Raw genomic sequence first — 25288 nt, forward strand, 5'->3', positions numbered from 1 at the left:
TGTGTGTGTGTGTGTGCGTGTGTGTGTGTGTTTGTGTGTGTGTGTGTGTGTGTGTGTGTGTGTGTGTGTGTGTGTGTAAAGACAGAGACACAGAGATGGAGAGACAGAGACAGGTCAATCTACGTGGAGGAAAACACACAGCATATATCCATTCAGCATTGGATGCCGCGATAGCTGTTTTACGAGTATCAATTCATTTAATCTCCAATAATTCAATATTCTTTCAAAATAAATGTTCCTATTGTCATTTTACTGAAGAGGAATGGAATGTTAGAGCTGTGTAATTAAGCTTCAAATTCACATCTGTGTGATTCCAAAGAAGGAAGCAGTTTGCGGCACTTTGCAATCCATCAAAAGAAAATGATTTCTCTTCCAGTGCAGGCAGAATATAATGAAGTGAGTAAGGGCGAGGTGGGGAATGCATTTCAGGATGTCCACTGTGGTACTTTGTCCCTTCCCTTCTAGAAGAGAAGGTACCCAGAGCCACACCAATTATCCCATATCCAATTCCACAAAGACCCAAATCAGGCTTTGGAAATAGCTTCTGACCTACAGACCATCAGAGTAGCTTAATGGTATAAAATTAATGTAGAAAATGAGATGAAAGAAAAAAAAAAGATTATGTTGTTTAGAAGCCACTTTCAATCCCATTAATTATTCAAGCTGTCCCTATGAGCTGTGAGGTCAAACAGGGGCCTGCAAATGCTATGGTGGTGAGTAGCACTAATTCTTTTGGATTTGGCTGGTTAAATCTCAGAACGACACAATTTACAGCATGTTGTGAATAGAGGCCACTAGGTGGCACTCTCACCCCAATCTCTCTTAGCAGTGTGTTCCTTTCATTTTCCTGGAAAAACACAAAGAACACAAAGATTTGCAGAACTAAGGGTACAATAATCCCTCGCCTTGATCATTGTTCTTTTATAGAACCTTTGGAATAAAGGCAATTACGTGCTGTGCTTTCTGTTAGTCCCAACAATTAGAACGCAGGGCTAAAGCGTGGAATGTCCAAGCCATCTAGTAATTTAATTTGAAATTAATAAATCTTTTCACTTTCTGCCATACCTCCTACCTCAGTGCTGGTGGAAGGCAGCAGCTACAAAGAAGAAAGGAATTTGGGAGTGGTAGAGAGTTAGTGTCTTTGTTTTGGTATTTTTATTGTTGAAGATTTTTTTTTTTTCAAACAGTGAAAGCAGGTTTGCGAATTTACTTTTGATTTAGAGAATTCATTAAACAAGGTTGCGAATCTAATCTATACACAGACCCCAAGTTATAAATGGTGTCTTATTGGCTTACTTAGTAATTCCTTTCATGTCGTCAAAGGTCCCCCAGTGTGACAAATTTCTACCTAGTCTACACAAATGACAGAGAGAGTAGGCCAGGCTCACATGTTACCAAAGGCCAGGAAAGAATTAGTTTCCAACCTGGTGTTTTTCACTTATTATCTTATAATTATATTCTTGGAAAAGTATTAAGTTCCGTTGACAGTTAATAAGGCTTGATTGATTGATTGGGCTGGATTTCTATTATTAAAAACAAATTTAAAAAAAAAAATACCTTACTTGGTTTATGCGCCTCAGAGCAGCGACCTGATGTGCTAAAACCACACACTTGACCTGGAACTTCTCGCTGGTGTAAAAATTCACCCCACTTCTCACTGTTCTGCCCAGTTGACTTCTCTCTTCTCCACCTACACTTTAATTTGTCAAAGATTCCAAGAAATCTTGTTATACAGGTTAATAAAAATTGATAAAGTGAGCTTAGGGAAGGCTTGGTCAAATAAAGCTCTTCATTATAAGATTCATGGGGCACCCTTGATAAGCTAATGCACATTGCTGTTCACCAATAATTAGATATGCATCAATTGCTTTAGATTATTTTTAAGAATAAGGTATTTTATGATATGGCATGCTTTTCAAATCTGCTAAGCACCCAAGGGAAAATGTTTTGATTAAGTGAGGCTGGAGAATTGTGACATAAATGTGAAAAATTCCCAACTGCGCCTTTATAAGTCTTCCTTTTCTTCATATTCTCATGTGTTTGGAAGTCATGGGGAACTAATGCTTTCTCCTGGCATTTCCCAACATTATTATTATTAACATAATTATTATCATTACCATTATTATTTGGCTAAGCTTCGACTCTTAGCCCAGATTCACACATACACACAAAATTGGTCCTACAAATTCTGGCCTTCGAGTTGACATCTCAAATATGAGTCCATGTTATCCCACTGCACCACTTATACTTGCTGAACTCAGCCTCTGCTGTATGCCATTGGGTATCCAGAAGGCACTAGAATGGTCCATGTGTAAGAAGACATTGTTTGCAAAGCAAATGAGAAATGATTAAAATGACCAAAGAAAGGAAAATAGTGACTGCAGAATAATTTGAATTAGCCAATAATTAATGTCCCAGACCCTTTCAAAAATGTCTTACATGCTGATGCCTTTAATTCCGACAGCTTCAGACTCAATTCACAAATGGGAAATGGAGGTACAAAAACATTAAGAACCACATCCAAGGCAATCTAGTGACATGTTTACTATGTGGTATGGCCTCTTGGTAAATTAAAGATCAGGCAAGAGTTCTCCTAGATTCAAATCCATCATCATTCAGAATTGTAGTATGTAGATGACTTGTCACCTGCCAGTAAACTATGGAAGTAAGTGTGCTACAAAGGGCCAAGGCAGCACGGTTGTTTTAGGAAACATGCCCAATCAATTACCCTGAATTAGATAGAATGTCATGTGAGAGTGTGAGATACCCAGCTACTCAGCTGTGGAGAAAAATTATGGAGTCTAGTACATTTCCTACATGGCACTGCCAAAATCAATTTAATCTACTGATTTTTCTGAGCAAGAATATAGAGAATGAACCAAAACTTTCTTCAAAGATATTAGAGCATACACATATGATGAGGACTGTATGCTGTGTATCCCTGGATTCAGCTGAACAATTTACCACCTGTTGGGACTTAACCAAACTGTTTCACCTCTGAACACTAAGCACCTTTACTTCAAAGGCAACATAATGATGCCATCAACAACTTAATGGTTGTAATGACACATGCCATAGTTGGAGTGCAGAGCACACTGGATATCATATGGAGATATGTAGTCCTCATTTTACTTTATTGCCTTTTACCAGGTTAGTTTTCTTTCCTCTGGCATTTGAGAGCAGCTGCTCTGAGGTATACATATACTTATCAATAAGTGAAAAGAAGTTTGGTCTGAACATAAAAGCCAGAGGATATTATTTCATGCAGAGTTCTCAGTTACTAATATCGGTTAGATGATATATGGATTTATTTTGTAATACTTGGTTAGTTCGAAGTTTCAAATGTCAAACAGTGGTGTTTTATTCTTTTATCAGATGAGGTATATAGGATTTTGAGAGAAGGTAGTTGGTTTAATTTTAATCTGTGTTGTGGGTGAATAAGTTCTGTTAGTGAATAACTGAACCAATTACCTTCTAATTCAGACCCACATTGTTGAATCCCCTCCTGTCCTAAGCTTGTGATGGTGCATTCCTCTAACTCATCCTAGACTCTGTCACTCTGGGCTAAGCTCTTGAATTCCCTTGGTCATTTCTGGCCCTATTTAACCAACTTCTTGCTCTCTTTCTCTTTTTCTCTAACCAATGCCCTATATATTTTTATTCTGCTTTATAAATCTGGTTTTCCTGATAAGCAGAATTTCCTCAGTACTCAATCCTAAAGATAGGCTTATCTAAAATTTTACAGAAATTCTCAACTGAATTGAAAATCTCCTCTCTGTTTCTTTTGGAACGCCTTGGATGACATGGGATTGCCGTTGCCATTTTGGTACTTTGCTCTAAGGTTTTTGTGAAGATAGGGGTGTGAACTAGGGAGAGAAGTAATATCGCCACACTGCAGTTCTTCTGACTCCATGCAAGTTGGCTGTGGTCCCCTTCCCCGTAACCATCTAAATGGATCCAATCACCTGCAATGAAAAGATGGAGCCAAGCTGCAGTTGGGTGCTTATGTCAATCACAGCACTGTATTAAAGAAAGTGAATTTTAGGTTGTGTTCATTTCACAACCCAGTACAATTGTCAATATTAACTAATTTCATGTCCTCATTCCTTTTTCTAGGTATTCAGTTAACAAATCTATTTTACAGTTTGATTTTTGCTCTAACTCTAATTTATGTATTTAATGAACATCATTATTTTATTTTTGCTTATATTAAAAGAATAACTTGACACTGGTTGTCAAAACACCACCAAGAAGCTCGTCAAATGTAAGCCTGATTATTGTACTCATGTTCAACTCTTTGAATCACTTCTGAGATTGCTTCTGAGGAGGTAGAATCTATGTTTAAAATACAAGAAGATGAATAAGTCTTTCAGATGTGGTTGAATTTCTTGGATTCATATTAAATTATCCAAGAAGATACATTCCCAATCTTCCTTTTGACACTCAAATTCTAGACCTATAAAGAGAGAAAGACAAATAAGATGTATAGATAGCAAATGTCATTTTTTTTTAGCCAGTAATCTGTTAATAAAACAATAGCTTATCTTGATTGAACCTTTGAATTTGACACAATTGATCATGTGAGCCCAGTTTAAACTTAGGCTTGTCAATGTCACAAGAGCCACACTGGGTGTTTTAGTTCCAAAGCCATGAATGAGTATAGTAGGCTGGATGTTTCCCAAACTACTTTAACCCAACTAAATTAAGCCATTTTTTCATTAAATTTTATTGAACACATACACACACACACACACACACACACACACACACTCACACGACTTTATATATGTATATATTTACATTTTAAAATAATAATTAAATAATAATGTTAATGATACATATTTAATCTTCCCTAAGATTGACTGGAACTTGTTAGAAATGCCAATTTTCAGGTATCACCTTGGAGTGGCCAACTGTGAATATGAGGCTCAGCTGTTCAGGTGTTCAGATGCAGACCAACCTTCAAGGACCAAAGTTTTACTCTTTAGATCAAAGTCTATGGTTTTGTTTATAGAGATCAATTCTGTATAGAGATCAAATCAGTCCAAACTGACTATGATCAACTTAATCAGTCCACAGGAGCCAAGTATAAAGTGGATCTTCTAACAGGAAAAGTGAGTATTATTTCTAGGAAAACATGGCCACTTGTTGACAGGTAAAATGAAGAGATTTTTACAAAAGAAAAAAAACACAAAAATTTCAGTAGCATGTAATGACACACTGTAACAAGCAATTCTTGGTAATGGATGCCTAACAGTCACCAATTTTTTCTTTGTAAGAGTCAAAGAGGGAAATAATTTCTTATGATTTGTGTTCAGAATGTTTGTTTTTCCTTCCTCCCTCCTTTCCTTTCGTCCTCCCTACTCTCTCTCTCTCTCTCTCTCTCTCTCTCTCTCTCTCTCTCTCTCTCTCTCTCTCTCNTCTCTCTCTCTCTCTCTCTCTCTCTCTCTCTCTCTCTCTCTTGCTTCTTTTGTTTTGTTTTGTTTGAGACAGAATTCTTTTTGAAGGCCTGGCTCTCCTGAAATTCATTCTGTAGGTAAGGCTGGCCTCAAACTCATGGAGATCACCTGTCTCTGCCTGCCAAGTAGTTTCTTGAATGAATAAAGTGAAAGGGATTGCCCTTCAGCTTGTGTTTTCAGTAAGCTCAGAGTATCTGTGCTATAGCATTGTCACCAGCTGCCTAGGATCACAAGTCAGGCAGGTAACTTGGGTTGAGCTAGGACCTCACTTGCAGACTGAGATCAGATCAGGTATGTGCTATAAAAGAGAAGAACAGAAGTCAGAAACTTGGAAACATGTTCCTCCTGCAAGACAGAGTAAGGTGGCTTTAAGAAAACAGAGTAACTTTTCCCTTTCCTGCCTCATTTTTGATTTTATAGGTACTATGGTGGGCGACCACACCCGCCTGGAATTCCACAATATTGAAACTGGTATCATGACTGAGAAGCGTTACATCTCTGTGGTCCCCTCCAGTTTCATTGGCCATCTACAGAGCCTCATGTTCAATGGCTTGCTGTACATTGATTTGTGCAAAAATGGTGACATCGACTACTGTGAACTGAAGGCTCGCTTTGGACTGAGAAACATCATCGCTGACCCTGTCACTTTTAAGACCAAGAGCAGCTACCTGACCCTCGCCACCCTGCAGGCTTACACCTCCATGCACCTCTTCTTCCAGTTCAAGACCACTTCAGCTGATGGCTTCATTCTCTTCAATAGCGGAGATGGCAATGATTTTATTGCGGTTGAACTTGTCAAGGGGTAAGTAGGAGAAACCTCAGAGTGATGATGGCTATCTTTACTGACACATTTTGTAAAATATGGCTGAGAAGAAAACTGTCCATTTTACTCCATGACCCTTACCCCTGTTAGTACCCTCCTTGCTATCAAAGATCCACAAAATGACTAGGGCCGGAAAGGACATGGACACCTAAGATTATTTGAGGAAATTCTACTAGGTTGATTTTTATAAAGATTTTAACTATGAAATGCAGTCCTTTGAAACTATAGTGGGGTAAGCTCATTTATATAAACCATAGCTATGGTGTGTGTTGCACCCATCTTTTGAGTATTACTAATTAAAGTTAGGAGATGCATAATAAGAAATGAAATCTAGTTATTTTTCAATACTACTATTAGTATTACAATTGTTATTTTGAGAATAGAGCACGGATATAGTCCCCTAGGATCCAAAATTATAAAATTGAGTTTCCTGAATTTCAGGAAATTGCAGAGTCCAACATTATAGTTTCTTAAACCTCTTTTTGACCCCTCTAGTATGCTACCATAGTAGTCACATAAGAACAAACACAGAACTCAGGATGTTCTAGCTGGTTTGCTAGTATGCTTGTCTAGCACACAGAAGGTCCTGGGTTCAACCCTAGCACGGTATACACTGGGTGTGGCAGCATATGCCTGTAAATCTAGCACTGGTGTGGTAGAGACACAAGGATCGGTAGTTAAAGGCTAGTCTCTGCAGGGTAGCAAATTTGAGGTCAACCTGGACTGCATAAGACTTTGTTTTAAACAAACAATACATTGATCGATATTCTTTGAATTCTATTATTGTCCTCTAGTATTTTGTAGGGTCCTAACTGTAGCATTTGTTAGATCTAGGTGTTACTATGGAGCATTAGAAAAGTAGACTTTGGGCTGGGTGTGAGTACATGCCCTTAATTCCAGCACTAGAGAGTCTGTGGAAGGACAGTGAGTTCTAGGCCAACTTGTACTATATTGTAAGTTTTTGACTTAAAGAAAATGAAAGAAGACTCTATGAGTCTGTGAATATGGAGTTGAAATATTGTATGATCCAATAATTACTGGTGATTATAACTGCATAATTATGTTCTGCCAGGTAAGCATGGGAAATGTAAAGCCCCTTCATTTTGATATGTATGTGATAACCACTGAACTACTTCATAGACCCTAAAGCAATTGTGTGCTCTTTTGTCTCTCGCAGGTACATACACTATGTGTTTGATCTTGGCAACGGTCCCAATGTGATCAAAGGCAACAGTGACCGCCCCCTGAATGACAACCAGTGGCACAACGTGGTCATCACTAGGGACAACAGTAATACCCACAGCCTGAAGGTGGACACCAAGGTAGTCACTCAGGTCATCAATGGTGCCAAAAATCTGGATTTGAAAGGTAAGCCTTTTATGGAATTTGTATTCTAGAGCCCATCTTGCAACACAAAGTTTGCTTCTACAGGGAAGCTCCAGGTTAGAAATTTGAGCCATATTTTCTATACCACACATATTCCATTTGAAAACTATTGAATTATACCATAAGGCCATTTATCCCGTTTCTATACAGACCACACTTCAGAAATGCTTCCTGATCAGTGATGATATTACGAATGTCTTTTGGGGGTCCAAAAAGATGAGGTGATAAGTCAAGGCCTTCTTAAATTGTAGGTAGGTCCTCACTAGAGAGGGAAAATATTTGGCTAAGTCCTTTCAGCCTGGGTGACATTGTCTTAGCCATAGTCAGTACTGTATAATAATACATATACCAAAAGTATGTAGTAGTTGTTACTCTCATTATGCATTACTAGATGCTTGATGGGATGTCTGAAAAACACTCAGCACAGTATTTCTAACAAGCACATAAAAACTACTCAATAAATGGTTGTTGTTGTTGTTGTTGAAATGTTAATCTTTACTTCATTTAATTAGGTAGAGGCTACTTCGTGCAGTTGTTTTGGTGATTCAAACTTTGTGAGATGTTGGACACAGAATGAATGAACTATAAGAAATATTTAGTTGTTTTTTTTTTATTTTAGTAATTTATAAGTTCTGGTAGTTATTCTTATTTTAGCTGACCCTTCCCCTCCACCCTTGGTTATATTATCATCATCTAAGAAACATTCTTACGTGTGTAAGCATTAGTGGACATGACTGCCACATTCTTTTTCTACTCCAGCTCTTTTACTGTCTTCCTTCCTTTGTAGGTGACCTCTATATGGCTGGCTTAGCCCAGGGCATGTACAGCAACCTTCCCAAGCTCGTGGCCTCCCGGGATGGATTTCAGGGCTGCCTGGCCTCTGTGGACTTGAACGGACGTCTGCCTGATCTCATCAATGATGCTCTCCACAGGAGTGGACAGATTGAGCGAGGCTGTGAAGGTAGAACCTCTCTCCTTTCTAAGGCTCAGCCTTGTCACAGCACTGAGCCCCCTTGCTGCTCTGCCAGTGCCTCTTTCCTCAGTTTACCCATCCTCTGTCAATCTCATTCCCCATCCTACAATGCATCCTCATCAGTGTCCTCTTGTCACTGGTTGAGTATGCTGGACATGTGCCATGGGCTTTAAGAAGGCATGCTGGCAGATGTCCTTTCAGGGTCGCATACTTGGTGGTGAAGTACCTTCCCTGTCATGGGCATCAGACTTCTCCCAATTTGTGCCTTTGTTTTCAGAGTGGCTGAAAGAGCACTAGAGATTTCTATTTCTATTTTAATAAAGGTAAAGGACAATGCAAAGAGTGCATATTGATGTCACCAATTATTTGATCAGTTGACGCAAATCCATTGGGAGACAGAGGAATGATGCCCCACTGTCATGACGATGGAAGGGAACTAGTATTTATTGAGTACTTGCTGGATCAGGCTCTGCTTGTCAGTCCTCAGGGTACTGTCAAGGAATACCTTCCGTCCCCACATTAGGAAGACCTGGATTAAGGTCCCAGCTGACATTTGGCAAATTACCTAACCATTCAGATCTATCTTTTCTTTCTCTGCCAAATGGCAGAATAATAGGCCCTATCAAAAGTCGTATGAAAAAAAAAAATCTGAAAGATACTAAATGCCTGATACATAGTGGGTACTGGATAAACGTGGGATTATTGTTCCTGGATATTATCTCATGCGAGACACATAACAGTACTGCATGTTTACCCACGCTGCACAACAACCATGCTCAGCCTGATTCTGTAGATGGTGAAAGTGGAACCTTTCTAGAGCTGTTGGTGACAGTAAGATCAGCTTAGTTTTGGCCAGTAGAGGGCAGCAGTGTACACATTCTGAGTTCATTCCTGCCCTCACTTGGACAGAGAAATAATTGCAGATCATCTACAGGCAGAGGTGATGCCTAACCAGTCACCAAGATCTACATCTTCGTTCCTCTGGCTGAGTCTAATGGTTCTTTATGCAACGTACTGTGTTTCCTTGCATCCATCTTTCAGTTTCCATGTCAAAACTGTTCACTTATTTCCTGTGTTCAAGTTCATGAACACTGCTTTTAAAGCAGCTTCCCTTTGAGTTATCTCTATCCCTTGAAAGCAGTTTTGCAAATGCTTCTCAGGCTAACTTGTGCTACAAAAGATGTTTGCCTTGCCTGAGTCAAGTGTCAAAAGGATCATCCCTATATGGTCTGCTTCTCGGTCTCCTTTAACCAAGATAATGTTTTTAATTCTGAAATTCTGATAGCCATTAAATATGGTGTGTGTGTGTGTGTGTGTGTGTGTGTGTGTGTACATGTGTGCATGTGTGCATGTGTGTGTGTACATGTGTATGTGTGTTTGTCTGTCTGTCTGTCTGTCGTGTGTGTATGATGGGCAAGAGGTTAAGAATCAAAAGGCATTTAAGGTAGCCATTTTGTTTTCCTAAAATGCTGCACAATTTCATTCAACTTGACCATTTTTTTTTTTTTTTTGGACTTATTGGTCTACTCATAGTTCTTCAGTTGGTAAAAGACAATGCAGAGAAAAATGGCATATTTGACATCCAAATGAGTATCTTACTTTAGAAGGCTTTGGGATGACAGGAGTTAAGCTTCTCTCAGAATTACCGTATCAAGTTAAATTACAATGTGAAATTATATATTAAAAGCAGAAAGCAGGGCTAAACGAGATAGCTAAGGAGTTAAAAGCAGTCATGTTCTTCCACATGATGCAAATTCAGCTCCTAGAACCCTTATTAGGTGACCTATAACACTACACCCAGTAGTCCAATACTTCTAGCACTGCATTCATGTTTGCTCTCTCTCTCTCTCTCTCTCTCTCTCTCTCTCTCTCTCTCTCTCTCTCTCTCTTATGTGCATCAGTATGTGTGGCACGCACACACACAGACACACACGTACTTTCACACACATTTGAAAAATAAAATCTTTTAAGAAAAGAAAGCACAAAGTACTATTTAAATAGCAAATTATTCTTAATGTGTCTTCTGTCGTTCAGATTGAACACTTAAGAATCTATTTAACTCTCAAGCTGTGTTAACCAATAGAGCTGTAGTATAAGGGATGGGGAGATGGCTTGGCAGTACAGCAAGTTCTCTGTGAGCATGAGCACCAGAATTTAGATCCTCAGCATCCACACAACTGCGTAGGTCCCCAGCATCCTATCCAACTGGGTAGGTCATCCTCAGTCCCAGGCCACAAGAGACTGAGATAGGATGTCTGGAGCAAGCTGACTAAGTATATTAGCTGAATCAGTAGGCTCCAGGTCCACGTGAGAGACTGCCTTGGTAGGGAAGGGACAAAGCCACTGAAGGAGATGCCTGACATCAACTTCTGGCCTCTATAAGCATGTGCTTTGCACACACAGCACCTGTACATATATATCCATACTACACACATGCCAGAAAAAAAAGAGAGAAATGTTGCACAAGTCACACATGTAACTTAAAATTTCCTAATAGTTATATTTCAAAATGTGTAGCATAACAGGAATTCCATTTTCATTATATATTTTATCTTAGTTAAGCAAATTTTCCCAAAATATTAGCATTTCAGTGTGTGTCATAAAATGATGCATGGGTATTTTATATTCTTTTGATTGTATTAAACCTTCAAAGGCTTGTGTACTTTGCCTTTGCAGCAGCCACTAAGTTCAGGCCACACCCATCTGAAGCTCTCTTGCCACACGTGTGTCCAGCTGCTGTATTGAAAGCACAGCTCCATAGAATGCGAAACTTGGAGTTATAATGAAATGAAGTGACAGTACTGGAGAAAAAGGATGTTTAAACTAACTTCTACAAAAATGTAAAGACAGAAGGGAGGAATGAGTCCCACTCAGGAGAGCTTTAGGGGAAACAGTGAGAGCTCTAGCAGAAGGAAATTACCCATCACATTGGGGCAAATGTTCCCAGCTCGCCTCGAAGCTCTCCATCGGCTTGGGTGATTCACAACATGCATTATGGTGGACTCTAGCCTTTCTCTAAGTACTCTGATTGTTCAAAGCCGGATACTGCGACTTGATGGCTCTCCCATCCATCTATGGCAAAGCCCGAGGGCCTAATCACATGCACTCTATTGCCATGGAGATAATTATGATGGTTGCCCACCGAGCATTAAGACTTCCCTACTGGGTGGGATGAAGTGGAGGCTGAGTGCCAAGGGAGGGAGGAAGGTCCTTGTTTATTGTACACAAATGACTTAGATAATTAGCTTAAGTGGCAAGGAAAAATGGCCAAAAAGTGGGTTAAGGCATAAATCACTATCATTGGAAGTTTGCAGCATTGTGAATAAGGCCCCAGAGAAGATCCTGGGTGCCTTTTTAGGGTTCTGTGGTAATGATACTGTAAAGGATAGTAGCGAATCGAAACAAAGGACCTCTAGCCCTGTAGAATTCACAAAGGATTCCATTCTCGAGTCTCTTGCACATAGCATGTGGCTCCTAAGAATATCTTATGGTATAAGGCACATGGTATGCACAGGAAAAAAAGCATGGAATTTGGTATTACTTCTTCATAGAGAGAGTAAACAAGGTGGGGATAAGCTGTCATTACTAAGAAAACATGACTTGGTTCTACGTAAAATGGCAAATATGTTATGTTTTTATATATTTAGTTTTATCAGTTTAAGATCAATTATAATTACTTGCCAAAGTCAGTTTCATTGATATTTTAAGGTCCTTAAGGAGTAAATGCATTATTTCTCCTTTACTTGACCTTCCAAGAACATATGTAAGAAATTATAAGAGTTAGAAATTATTTTAAAATGTATGAATTTGGCATCCTTTGGTTCTCAAATTATTAATTTATTTAGTAACTAAGAACGATCTGGAAGTAGGTCTTGAATTTATTATGTCTCTGACTTAGAAATTAAGTCTGGCCGGGCATGGTGCGCATGCCTTTAATCCCAGCACTCAGGAGGCAGAGGCAGGCAGATTTCTGAGTTTGAGGCCAGCCTGGTCTACAAAGTGAGTTCCAGGACAGCCAGGGCTACACAGAAACCCTGTCTCGAAAAAAAAAAAAAAAAAAATTAAGTCTGATTTCCACTCAAATTTTAGCTGTGACATTTGGCCTCTAATTTGAGCCAAGATTTTTTTTTTTTAAATAATGCTTTACTTCAAACTCGGCTGATAAATACCTGTTGAGATCAACTTAGCTGTAGAGGCTGAGGCATCCTGAGCAGAAGTGCTATTGCACAGTTGTGGAGGGGAAACATCTGAGAGAAAATACCACGTGCTTCATTTTGGACCTGGCATGAATCAATCAAAAAAGGACATTCATTTTGCCTTTTTGCCCACAAACATTTGCTTATATTCCTCCAAATTAAACAAATTAAGCTCTTTGGTGTTCCCAGTGGGTCATCCGGATAGAAATGCATAACTCTGGTGCCATATTCCTTGGTGGCATTTTCAAGAGTATAAGGGGACTGGGGTGGCGTGGTGACTCTCCTATGCTCAACTCCTAAATGTCCCAAAGTATTTTTGTGGGCTTTGAATGTGCACATGTGTCTTCCAGTCTGGCCACATGCTGCTGTTATCTCTAGAGTGAATGCCTTGGGGTTGGCTGTGTACCTGTGGGAAGGCTGTCCCTGCCCTTCGCTTGTGCTTTGTCAACTTCACTGTTTCCCCATCCTAGCTCTGCTGACTTGGCTCCCAAGAGGCCCTGCTCTGCCCTGGTCTGTGCATCCTTGTGTCTGTGCTGTCTCTGGTGACTTTGTAGAGCATTTCAAGTGTCTGTCTGAGTGATGTTGCCTATGCAGACTGCATTTTCGTTTCTGTAATGTTAACCGGTTGACTCTACTCTAACTAACCTTTGGTTATTGTTTTCGCTTTTTCTATTCTTTTGCTAACAAAGTTGCGTTGACCAAAGCTGACCTGCAAGGTAGAGAAGGCTCTTGTGCCACTTTGGACTGAAAGATGCCCTGTGTGACCCTTGGTATTGTTACATTAGAGGGTTTCTAGCTGTCACACTTCTTAGACAGCAGCCATTGTTGGGGAGGGGGCTGAAGCCAGTGTTCTTCCAAAAGGGTGACAGAAAACCAAAAAGTACACATGAAATATTATTGTACAAAGGATATGTCATGGGGATAAGAACATGACTCCATTCTGGGTGCGACCAAAGAGATTTGAAGCATCCTGTGTTATCACTGTCTTCCAATAGGATCTATTCTGGAAATAATTAATGCTTCTCCCTGTATTTACCATGGAGGGCCTGGCTCCTTTTAAGTTATTCAGCATGGATAGAAGGAAGAACTTTGAAGAGGAAGAAATGACCACTTGAGTTCTTAATTTATTACTCTCTAGGTCAGGAGGGTCATTTTCTAGAGCAGGACATTTAAGTGCTTGGACCTTATGAACGATCATATCATTTTCTCTCAACTCATTTTAAAAGAAATATTTTAGGCATGTGGGAGATATTAATGCCATTAAAACATCGCAGAGATTTATATTTCCTTTTGGGGATTTTGGTTGAGTACTTTAATTTTCTATTGTGTGACCTAAGCAGAAAAAGTACTCTTGGGGAAACAGAGGGTCTGTTGGCTTTATCCTGAATATCCTACAAAGGACGTCTGCCTGGGAGATGTCAGTGAATATCTGCGGGAGAAGCCACTGCTGCTGTCATTCAAAGAGACACCTTGCAAAGTCAATAATGGCCCCATCATTCCTGTTGGGTCAGGCTGCTTTGACTTGGAATAGCAAGGGAGGAACAGAGCATTTTAAATGTCTTATAGCAACCAGGGCGTAAAGCCTCAGATGGCCACTGCAGAATCTGCAATCAGACCAAATTGTGAGAAGTAATGAAGGCAAAGGATACCTTTTGAAAGTGATATTTCATCTCTGGGATCATTTCCTTTTCTGTGACTTCCTTGATACGCACCACGGGGGTAGATATGCTAGTGTCTACCTTTGGGGGTGGGGGACAGGGGAGGCAGGGGCAATGCACATACATCAACTAATAGTGCCATTAGATTGGGTGCAGTTCTTTTCACTTCATCTCTCCTTAGCAAATTGAAATATGCCCTGGTATATTTTACAGTTTGTGAGAAGAACACAAACCGTGAACTACAAGCATGCTCTATAACAGCATTCAGTTTTAAAGCAGGTAGCCCTTTTGGGTAATGTTTTAGGCATTAGACTCTATTGTTGAAAAAAGGGACATATTTTTCTGGAAGTGAAGGAAAAGCAGAAGGAGGAAGAGGATTCAATGTGCGGTATATGATAGTCTAAAGTGATTGTAGCTCCTTTGGACCAGATTTAATAGGTTAAGTGAGAAAACTATATATTATCCTCAATTTTACTGTTCTTCAATACATTAACTATGTAGATTTTGAATTTCTAGACACTGGCTCAGAGGCTCTCATTAGGGACTCTGTATGTGGCAAAATCGTCTTAAAGTACCCATCTGCATTAATTAACTTCTCTCCTTGCTGGGAAAAAGCACCTGACAAAGGCTGCTAACAGAAGAGGGGTTTCATTTGGTGCATGGTCTAAAAACTGTAGTTCATTATGGCAGAGAAGGTGTGCTGGCAGAGTGTGAGGGGGCTGGTCTCACTGCATCCCTAGTCAAGAAGCAGAGAATTGATGGAGTGTTGGCCCAAGCTACCAGACCTTAAGTGCTTGGTGCTTGCAATAACCCCCCCCCCTTTCCTCCTGTGATAATCCTAAAGATTCTTCCACTTCCCCAAAAGTGCCCCCAACTCGGAGCCAAGTATTCACCCTTGGGATCAGAGAACATGTCACATTCAAAACACAGAACTATAGCAAGATAGAAATATGGTATTTGACAGTTATGTAGAGGACTGGTTGGTCTCTCTAGTTATCATAAATTGTCTACCAAGTGTATAGATATTAGGGAAGAAAAGACATCAAAATATCTTAACACTCCCCCTTTATAAGAGCCTGGTCAGTAACTTCACTCTAGGATACACTCGTTTTCAGTTTTGGTTTTCTTGACAATAGTGGATAGATATTTCTCATAAGCTGGCATATTCAGCAGTAACGCGTGGACAGAGATAGTTTGTAGTATTAGGTACCAAGGGCACTAAAAACGCAATAAGGAAACAAGGCAGTTTACAATGCAGAGGCAAAGTGACTCTAAAATGTATATAAGAATGAGCTATGAGGAGTGACATTTGTACTCTGGGTTAATAATCAATAGTTTAAGCCCTCTTGGTTGTGTTATTGGATTGTGTTTTATTTACTTAATTAAAAAAAAAAAAAAAAAAAACTTCCTTAATGACCACGCTGCTTGGTTTAACGGGGAGTTTCAGCTATTCCTGTATATCACACATTTATCTAGGAGTGTGTATCATGCTGTCTACATATCAGAGAAGCCAGGAAGGCAGCCAATAATTACATTGCAGAATGAAAACAGCTATCCTGGAGTTATATACAGTACCATGTGAGGAGGGAGGAAATTGACTAGCATGAATGGTTAAAGGTAGTCAAGGTGAGTGTTTTAGGATAATTTCTCAGGCAGAAGTTTAACTGAGACTAAGTAGCATGTATTTCTCAGGTGAATGTTAGAGAAAACTCATTTAAGAGCTTGGTACAAGGTACTAAAATTGTCCAATTAAACTGAAATAATATGCACGTGGAGATGTGATAGATGATTCTGAATCAGGGAGTGGAGAGAGAAAGTAGCTGACAGACCTTGTAAGGAGCTGGATTTATCCTGAAGCTGCTATAAGGGGGGAACTGATATTTGGGTATGATTTGTATCATGTAAAGGTTTCCTGGCCCATTCCTTCAGAGTAGAAACTGATAAGAAAGATAGGAACTGAAGACAGAGATCAAGAGGAGAAGTGATTGTGCCTAGCCTATTCCACTGAGAAGGGACTAGTTCCTAGACTCTGCTACTCTACTGACTAAAGAAAGGGGGGAAAAGTTCCCTCCTAGAAGATGCTCAGGGTATCTGGGATGAAAACAAGCTCATTTTCCTTCCTGTGCTTGATAACAAAGACACGCTATGACAAAAGATTGCAAAGAGTCTATGACCATCCTGTATTCACACCAAGCTCTAAATAAGCTTGTGGGGAGGCTATGGGTCCTACTCAGTGGAATAGAGATGCCATCAGTTTGAGAGGTTTTGTCTTAGTCTTCCATTCATAGCATGGTCATGCTATGGAACACCCGAAAGCATATTGATCATTCTTTAGGTTTGCAAGGTAGATCTCACCGAAGAATAAAAATCTCTGTAAAACCTTATCTATATAAGAAAGGAACAAAACAGAAAAAAACAAACAAGCAGACAACCAACCAAACCAAACCACACCATGGGAAATAGAAACATCGTCAGAAACACCTCTTCTTTAGGTTTGTCGTGGCTTTCCTTAACAGGTCTTATTTTTAGAACTCGATGACTTCTTTACTAGAAACCTTAGCTTTTCTTGTCCCCCGATAGTAAGCAAGAAAGTGAGTCACCCGGGGTTAATTAGCTCAGGGTGACAGGGGTTATATATTGGCTATTTGTAGAAGGTTAATATCTTGGGGTTTGAATGCTTTAAAAAAAAAATCTGAAGTTTTGTTAAGGCATTTTCAATTTTCAATTTCATTTTTTAAAATTATACTGCACTGATTTATTTACTTATGTAGGTGGGTGGTATGTGTGTGTGGATACACACGGGTACATGCATATGTAGTATAGTTCAGAAGACAATGCTTGACAGCAAGTTCTCACCTTCTCTTCTCTTTCTTCCTGGGGAAGAAACTAAGTGTCATCAACGTTGCCCATTAGTGCCTTTATTCCCACTAAGCCTTCTCATTGACCCTCTAGTAAGGCATTCTTAGAAGACAGTGACATTTGCCTTTCGTTTGTGGTGAACATTTTAATCTTCCAATTTTGCTACAAGGAGTGTTCTTTACCTCATTTTCCTCAAAGCTAAGGGCTGTTTCACGTTCTCTGTTATATTTTATGTAATGAAATATATCACCTGATTTAAAAGAAATCAATTCTTCAAAAATAGCTTGCCTTATGGGAAATAATAACAGGGGTAGGAATTAAGCTGAACATCCCATAGCAGTTTTGGTTTTGTCCTTCAAGGATGAGAAATTGTGTCAATATGACCTATTATTTATATAATATGTTGTGTTTCTGAGTATCTCACCAACTTTCCACCAAACTAAAACAGGAAGAAAAAGCCCAATTTTCCCTTCAAGAAAACTGATGATGTCATGTATTGAAAGTTGAAAAGTTCAGGAGAATGCTACAGACGTGGAAATTATATCATGCCATTCTATGGCATATACCGTTATCCTATTTATAAACTTTACATAAGTTATTTCACTTAAGTCTCACCACATGAAATAGAATCATTTATATCATAAATGTGCAGAAAGTAAGTTTAGATAGGCCACATTTATCTTGATAGTAAATGCTAGAACTGGATTTAAAGCTACATTTCTTTTTCTACTACATCATAGGTTTTAAGTTTGTGTTGGACTGTACTCTAGGTGCACAGAGTACAGAGACACTAGAAAGTATCTGAATGACTTTAAGCTGGAGAGAGTTTTTAATAAAATATTATTGTAATTATTTCTAATGCTATTTACTCAATGCCCATTATCCTAGTTATGCTTCCCACTGCTGTGATGAAACACTATGACCAAAAGCAAATTGGGGAGGAAAGGCTTTATTTTAGTTACACTTCAATATCATACTCTATCAGCAAAGGTAGTCAGGATAGGAACTTATACAGGGCAGGACTTAGACACAGAAACAGATATAGAGGCCTTGGAGAAGTGCTGTTAAGTGGTTTCCTTAAGCTGTTTTTGTTGTTTGTTTGTTTGTTTTAATAATACCTAGGACCACCTGCCCAGGGGTGGCACTACCCACAAGAGCATGGACCCTCACACATCAATCACTAGTTAAGAAAGTTCTTAACCTGCATTCCTTAAGCAAGATTTTATAGAGACTTTTTTTCAATAGATATTCCCTTCTCTCTGATGACTGTAGGTTACATCATGTTGACATAATAAAACTAGCCAGGACATCATTCTACAATTCTTCCTCCTTCCTTCCTCCTCTTCTTCCTCCTCCTTCTCTTCTCCTCTTCCCCCTCTGCCTCTTCTTTCTCCTATTCTTCTTCTTCTCCCTCTCCCTCCCTCTTGCCTTCTCCCCCTCCCTCTCCCTTCCCCCCTCTCATACACACACACACACACACACACACACACACACACACACACACACATACACACACACATACACACAAAGACACACACACATACTCACACACATTTTTTACCTACCCTATATTACCCCAAAAGAACATTAAATCAGATGGGGGGAATAAAATCTGCAGCATGGGTACCAGAAGGGGTTGAAACTTAGGATGCCCTGATGAAGCTTTTCTCCCCAGCAGCCTCTGATCCATGTGGTCTGTGTATAACCAGCAAGATCTAAGACAAATGGATTTGCTTCATCTGTTGATTTTAGTGATATATAATGAGGCCTTGCCGCAGACGGACTCTCCTGGGGTCCCTGATCTGCGGGGAACGGGTCTCTGGTTGCAGGTGAGCGAGGATTCGGCGAATGAGGGGTGACAAACAGACACAGACACAAGAGAGTGTGGTATCTGAATGCAAATTCTCAAACTGAGCATCAGACCATTTATACAGGAGAAAATAGGGAAGTAAGTACACAAAAACAGAGGAATGCAAACCTGGAAGGGCTAGCAGGAAACAACTGGGATAACATGCAATGTTTTAACAACTGGGATCAAAGACAGCCCCACCTAAAGACAATTCAAAGTCAGCAGCTGGGGGCAAGGACTTCATCTCCTTGTCAAAGATCCTATAGTCCACCTTCCCCTTAGGCCATTGTAATGCTAGTGTATGGGTGTAAATCAGCTACCTGTGGTTCTAAGTATCCACCCTGGTGCCTTTTAGATCACGAACTTCCTTCTTCCTCGAGTGATAAATTCCTTTGTTGGGCAGCGACTAGCTGCCTAGACCCCAGGGGTCATCTCAAGGACTGACTACCCAGAATCTGATAAGTCTATGTATTAAGNGAAAGCACATGGATCTGTTTCTCAACTAAAGCAAGGACATTGGAACATTCGTTATACAAAATGCCACCATTCCATTAGTTTGGTTTTTAAAGTCACTAACTTTAAGGTCTTTGTTTTTAAGAAAGGGAGTGATGTCATCATTGGGTATCTATGGTTCAGGCACCCCAAGAATAGGATGATTGAAGCAAGAAGGATCATGATAACAGCTGTTTAGTCTTCCCTCCTCTACTTGGGGGCAGTGTGAACTCCTGCCTCCTCATTGCCATGGAATATTACTTCTCCTACCATTTAAGCATGCGATTTGGTCCATGAATCTTTGATGACTTAGGTGTTCTGTGGCCTGTTCCATAACAGAGATTCATAGCTGGATGTCTGCAAGCCAATTGACAAGACAAAACATGAGGTACCTTCCAATGGGCAATGCTGGGATCATTATTATATACCACTAACGTCAATGCATGAAACAAATCCATTTATCTTAGATGTTGCTAAGATCCAACACAGACCATGGATCAGAGGCTGCAGGGGAGAAAATCTTCATCAGGGAATCCTAAGCCTCAACCCCTTCTTAGGCCTATGCCGCAGTATAGTATTCGCAGTGTATCATGAAGGGGATGAAGTAGCTAAAGACCACTGAGGTGTCACTGAAATTGCCACTAATATGTCCCTGCTCATCATGCTGATTGTACAATTTTCTCAGCTGCTAACTGTGAAGCCATGAGCAACCGAACATTGGTAAGAGAGACTGTGATGCCATACTGAGCACTGACATAGCCACAGTTCTACTTTCAGGGTAGAAGCTGATGCAGGTACATCAGCATTCACCAACAGTAAGTTGGGACATTGAGAAATATGTTTGGTTACATTTTGCTTAGGCACCAGAAGAGTCCGTGTTGTTACCAGGGTAATGAACTTTCTCATCTCAAGGATCTGTAAATATAAAATAGCCTCTGTTAACTTCATTTTCTAAAACACAAAGAGGAAGTGACAATATCAGGAGGCATGTGTCTCAGAGATGTATTTGGGGAGGATCTATTATCCAATGAGAGCATAGGGCAGTTATTAGAGAGAAAAAAGTTTCCCAATCGAGATGGATCCATTCTTGGCAGCTGTCAGATTATCATATAACAACAACAGAATGGAAGAAACAAACAGCATTATGTTTCCTAGGGCAGTGAAAAATAAAGCTAGAAATTAGACAGCACACTAATAGCATGCCATGCCATTCATAGCCATTGTTATGTTGAGTCAAGGTTAGCTGCTGTCAAATGATATACAGTGGGAAACATTGTTGAAAAAATCCCCCAACCCACCATCATGACCCACATGGTACATCTCTTTAATTTTATTTTTTCCAAGAGTTATTATTTATATGGAGCAAATACTGAATAGAACATATATGTTCATTGAATACGTGGCCATAAAGTATACTTTGCTAATAAGTTTTATAACTACTATCATTTGAAATTTTGTTCTATATTTAACTCAATTCTCCATTTGACATAATTATTTCTCATTGTACCTGGGTATGGTGACACAAGAGAATCCTATTTCAATACATGGTGAACCTGAATGTACCTACATCTTTTGTTCCTTTGTTGAGACAGGATTTCTCTGTGTAGCTCTGTGTATCCTGGGTATCACTTTGTGGACCTAGCTAGCCTCTGCCTCCCAAGTGCAGAGATTAAGGTGTGTGCCCCCCAGCCCAGAAGAATGTACCTCATTTTTAAGTTAGAAGGAAAATCATAGTCTACCATATACTATTTAAAAGAAAACAAAACAAAACCCCCAAACAACCAATCAATCAAACAAACCAACCAAAAAACGGGCTACAAGCCCAAACTTGTTTATATGGACTACAATTAATAAATTCTAGAAAAAATTATTTTTCAGGAAAAATTGGCTTTAAACACTAATGAAATATGTCTTCCCCTTTACCTCTCTATCTTCCCTTCTTCCTTTCCCCTCTTTCTCTCGCAACCCCTATCCTTCTTTCTTGCCCCTCTTCTTTCTGATGTGTTTTTTGTTCCCTCTTTCCTTTCCTCCTTTCTTTCTTGCATTCCACTCACTGAGCTTCCTTCCCTCCTCATAATCCTTCATTCATTCACTACTGACTCAGAGGTAATCACTTCATCTATAGGTCTCAAACCCATGGGTTGCAACCCTTTAGCAAATATCTATCTCCAAAAATATTTGCACTACAATTCATAACAGTAACCAAAATTATATTATGAAGCAGCAAGAAAAATAACTTTATGGTTGGGGGGTTTCACTACAATATGGAGAACTATATTAAAGGGTTGCAACATTGGGCAAGTTGAGAAATATCATTCTAGACCAAATGTTACATTAGAAATACAAGGTGTAAATGAACCAAATAGGACATTAGCCTTGACGGACTAAACAACCAATTACTACTATAGAACCACCAGAAGAAAACATAGAAAATGCTCTATAAAATTTGTCTTGGCAAGGTTTCCTGCATAATACTGAAAATACAGAGAACAAATATATATGTGTGTAAATATATGAATTTATAAGGAAATTAGATTATACTGAACTACAAAACATTCACATAGCAAGAGAATAATAGAATATGGACACAATGTGTGGATTATGAAGAAACATTTGCAAATCAAATATTTGTTGTGAGGTGACTATCTCAAGTGTTATAAGGAACACAATCAATCAAGTTGCTGACACACAATTGATCCATTGAAAATATGGACAAAATATTTAAATACCGCTCCATATCACGAATATAAAAACCTTTCACCTCAAATCATTGAGGAAACAGATGTTAACCCATAACAAGTTAGTAACACATATCTGTTAAAATGACTGTGGTAGAAAAAAATGAGAAATTGGCAGGAAAGTAGAGAAGAGAGAATCATTATATGTTGTTGGTGGGAATGTAAACTAATACAGTAATTACAGAAAACAGTATGGAAGTTCTTCAGAAAACTAAAAATAGAACAAGCATATGATCTAACGATACTACTTCTGGGCACATATCCAAAGGAATTAAAATCAATATGTCAAAGAGATGTCTTTATTCTGATGCTCACTGAAACATTGTCTATATAAGCTAAGAAATAGAAATGAACTAGGTGTGGTCATCAGGTAACCAGATAAAGAAAAATGACTCAGATGAACATATTCAACCTTTAAAAAGTGAAGCACTGGGTTAGGGACATAACTCAGTTGATAAAGTGATTGCTATGCAAACACAAGGACCCAAGTTCAAGCCCTAGAGCCCTTCTTTAAAAAGTTGGGAAGGTATCTGGAATAAAAGGGTAGGCAGTGAGTATGATTGAAATACATTGTATGAAAATGCCAAGGAATTAATAAAAATACTACAGAACAACAAAAATACTACAGCAACAACCAAAACAACAAACAGACAAAACATCAGGGCGTGGTGGTGAGTACGTGCCATCAGGTTACTACGGAAGGGGAAGCAGGCAGATTCTTGTGACTCTCTGGTCATCCCGATTACACTGACTGTAGAGTTCTAGGCCAGTGATAAAGTGCATGACACCCACGGAACAATACCTGAGACTGATGTTAAACCTCATGCACACATGTGCACTTCTACCCCTACACATGAATATACCTGTGTGCGTACACACATGCACTCAGGAAAAGAAAGGGGAGGCTGTATTCATGACAATAGTAATGAAAGTGATTGTGCCAAGTAAAATTAGTAATCTTAGAAAGACAAATATGCAATCTCATTTGCTTAGAATTTAAATAATTGCAATGGCAGACACAGAGTCAGGGAGAGGAGTTGGATGCAGAGAATGGATTGATCCAAGGCTTCAGCTAAACAAGAGGACTAAACCTGGGTGGTAAATTGCACAGATTAGTGATTATAGAAAATTATACCGTTTTGAATGCTTTAAAAGTTGTGATGGAGCAGATTTAAATCTATCTCTAACCACACAAGAAATAATCATCATATGACATGATGGATTAGTCATCCTGAGTTAATTGATTACTCTAAGTTGTAAATATATAAACAAAGTAACACATTGTGAATCATACATATGCAAGTATTATCTGTCCATTAGCAGAAAGCATTCAACAAACCATTTAATTATAGGTCTTGTTAAGTAAAACAGACAGGAAGACCTGACAATGGAAAGGGTGGTACTGGTGGGGGTTTCCTCATAGGGTGGTTTGAACATGCTCTCTCTGAGCTGAAACGAGAATAAAGGATGAACATGGGTTTTGGAAATCTGCATGAGGGGTGGCTCACCCTCTGGCTACAGCAGGGGCAAAAGAAGTTGAAGATCAAGATGGGCTACAAGTCTGGAACAATAGACCTGGGATATGAGACAAGGTGTTAGAAGCTAGTACAACCACTCTGGAAGTCAGTTTGGCAGTTCCTCAGAAAATTGGACAAAGTACTACCTGAGGACACAGCAATATCACTGCTGGGCATATACCCAGAAGATGTTCCAACATGAGTAAGGACACATGCTCTACTATGCTCATAGCAACCTTATTTATATTATAAATAAGGAGCTGGAAAGAACACAGATGTCCCTTAACCGAGGAATGGATACAGAAAATGTGGTACATTTACACAATGGAGTACTACTCAGCTATTAAAAACAATGAATTTATAAAATTCTGAGGCAAATGGATGGATCTGGAGGATATCATCCTGAGTACAGTAACCCAATCACAAAAGTATACACATGATATGCACTCACTGATAAGTGGATATTAGCCCAGAAGCTTGGAATACCCAATATACAATTTACAAAACACATGAAACTCAAGAGGAAGGAAGACCAAAGTGTGGATACTTTGGACCTTCTTAGAAGAGGTTACAAAACACCCATGGAAGGAGTTACAGAGACCAAGTGTAGAGTAGAGACTGAAGAAATGACCATCCAGAGACCTACCCACCTAGGGATCCATCCCATATACAATCACCAAACCCATACACTGTTGTGGATGTCAACAAATGCTTGCTGACAGGAGCCGGATATAGCTGTCTCCCGAGAGACTCTGCCAGTGCCTAACAAATACAGAAGTGGATGCTCACAGTTATCCATTGGAGTGAGCATTTGGTCCCTAGTGAAGAAGCTAGAGAAAGGACATAAGGAGCTAAAGGGTTTGCAACCCCATAGGAGGTACAAAAATATGAACTGACCAGTACCCCCAGAGCTCCCAGGGACTAAACCACCAACCAAAGCGTACACATGGTGGACTCATGGCTCCAGCTGCATATGTAGCAGGGGATGGCCTAGTGGGTCATCAATGGGAGGAGAGGCCCTTGGCCCTTTGAGGCTCTATGCCCCAGCATAGGGAAATGCCAGGGCCAAGAAGTGGGAGTGGGTAGGTTGGTGAGCAGGGGGAGGGGGAATAGGGGGAGGGTGTTTTTGGAGGGGAAAACAGGAAGAGGGATAACATTTGAAATATAAATAAAGAAAACATCCAATAAAATACAATAAAATACAGCTTACAAAAAAGATAAACCTAGGCAAAGCCTCCCCCCAAAAAAAGAGGAAAGAAAAGAAAAGAAAAAAAGAGAGGAGAAGAGAGGAAAGGAGAGGAGAGGAGAGGAGAGGAGAGGAGAGGAGAGGAGAAGAGA

At 39.5% G+C, this 25288-nt stretch overlaps 1 protein-coding gene across 36 annotated transcripts in view; it reads left to right on the forward strand.

The window, feature by feature from the left end:
- The window catches only part of Nrxn3 (neurexin 3), a 1590688-nt gene that overhangs the window by 768259 nt on the left and 797141 nt on the right, over positions 1 to 25288 (forward strand). For 22 of the 36 annotated variants that reach the window (XM_029541267.1, XM_029541243.1, XM_029541268.1 and 19 more), the window contains 3 exons: positions 5880 to 6261; positions 7460 to 7650; positions 8456 to 8629. In XM_029541267.1, coding sequence (XP_029397127.1) covers positions 5880 to 6261; positions 7460 to 7650; positions 8456 to 8629 — 747 coding nt within the window. Of the gene's footprint in view, positions 1 to 5879; positions 6262 to 7459; positions 7651 to 8455; positions 8630 to 13526; positions 13554 to 25288 lie in introns of all 36 variants that reach the window. The other 14 variants (XM_029541252.1, XM_029541257.1, XM_029541238.1 and 11 more) reach the window with 1 other exon arrangement.

Source organism: Mus pahari, chromosome 7, assembly GCF_900095145.1.
Source record: "Mus pahari chromosome 7, PAHARI_EIJ_v1.1, whole genome shotgun sequence".
NCBI lineage: Eukaryota > Metazoa > Chordata > Mammalia > Rodentia > Muridae > Mus > Mus pahari.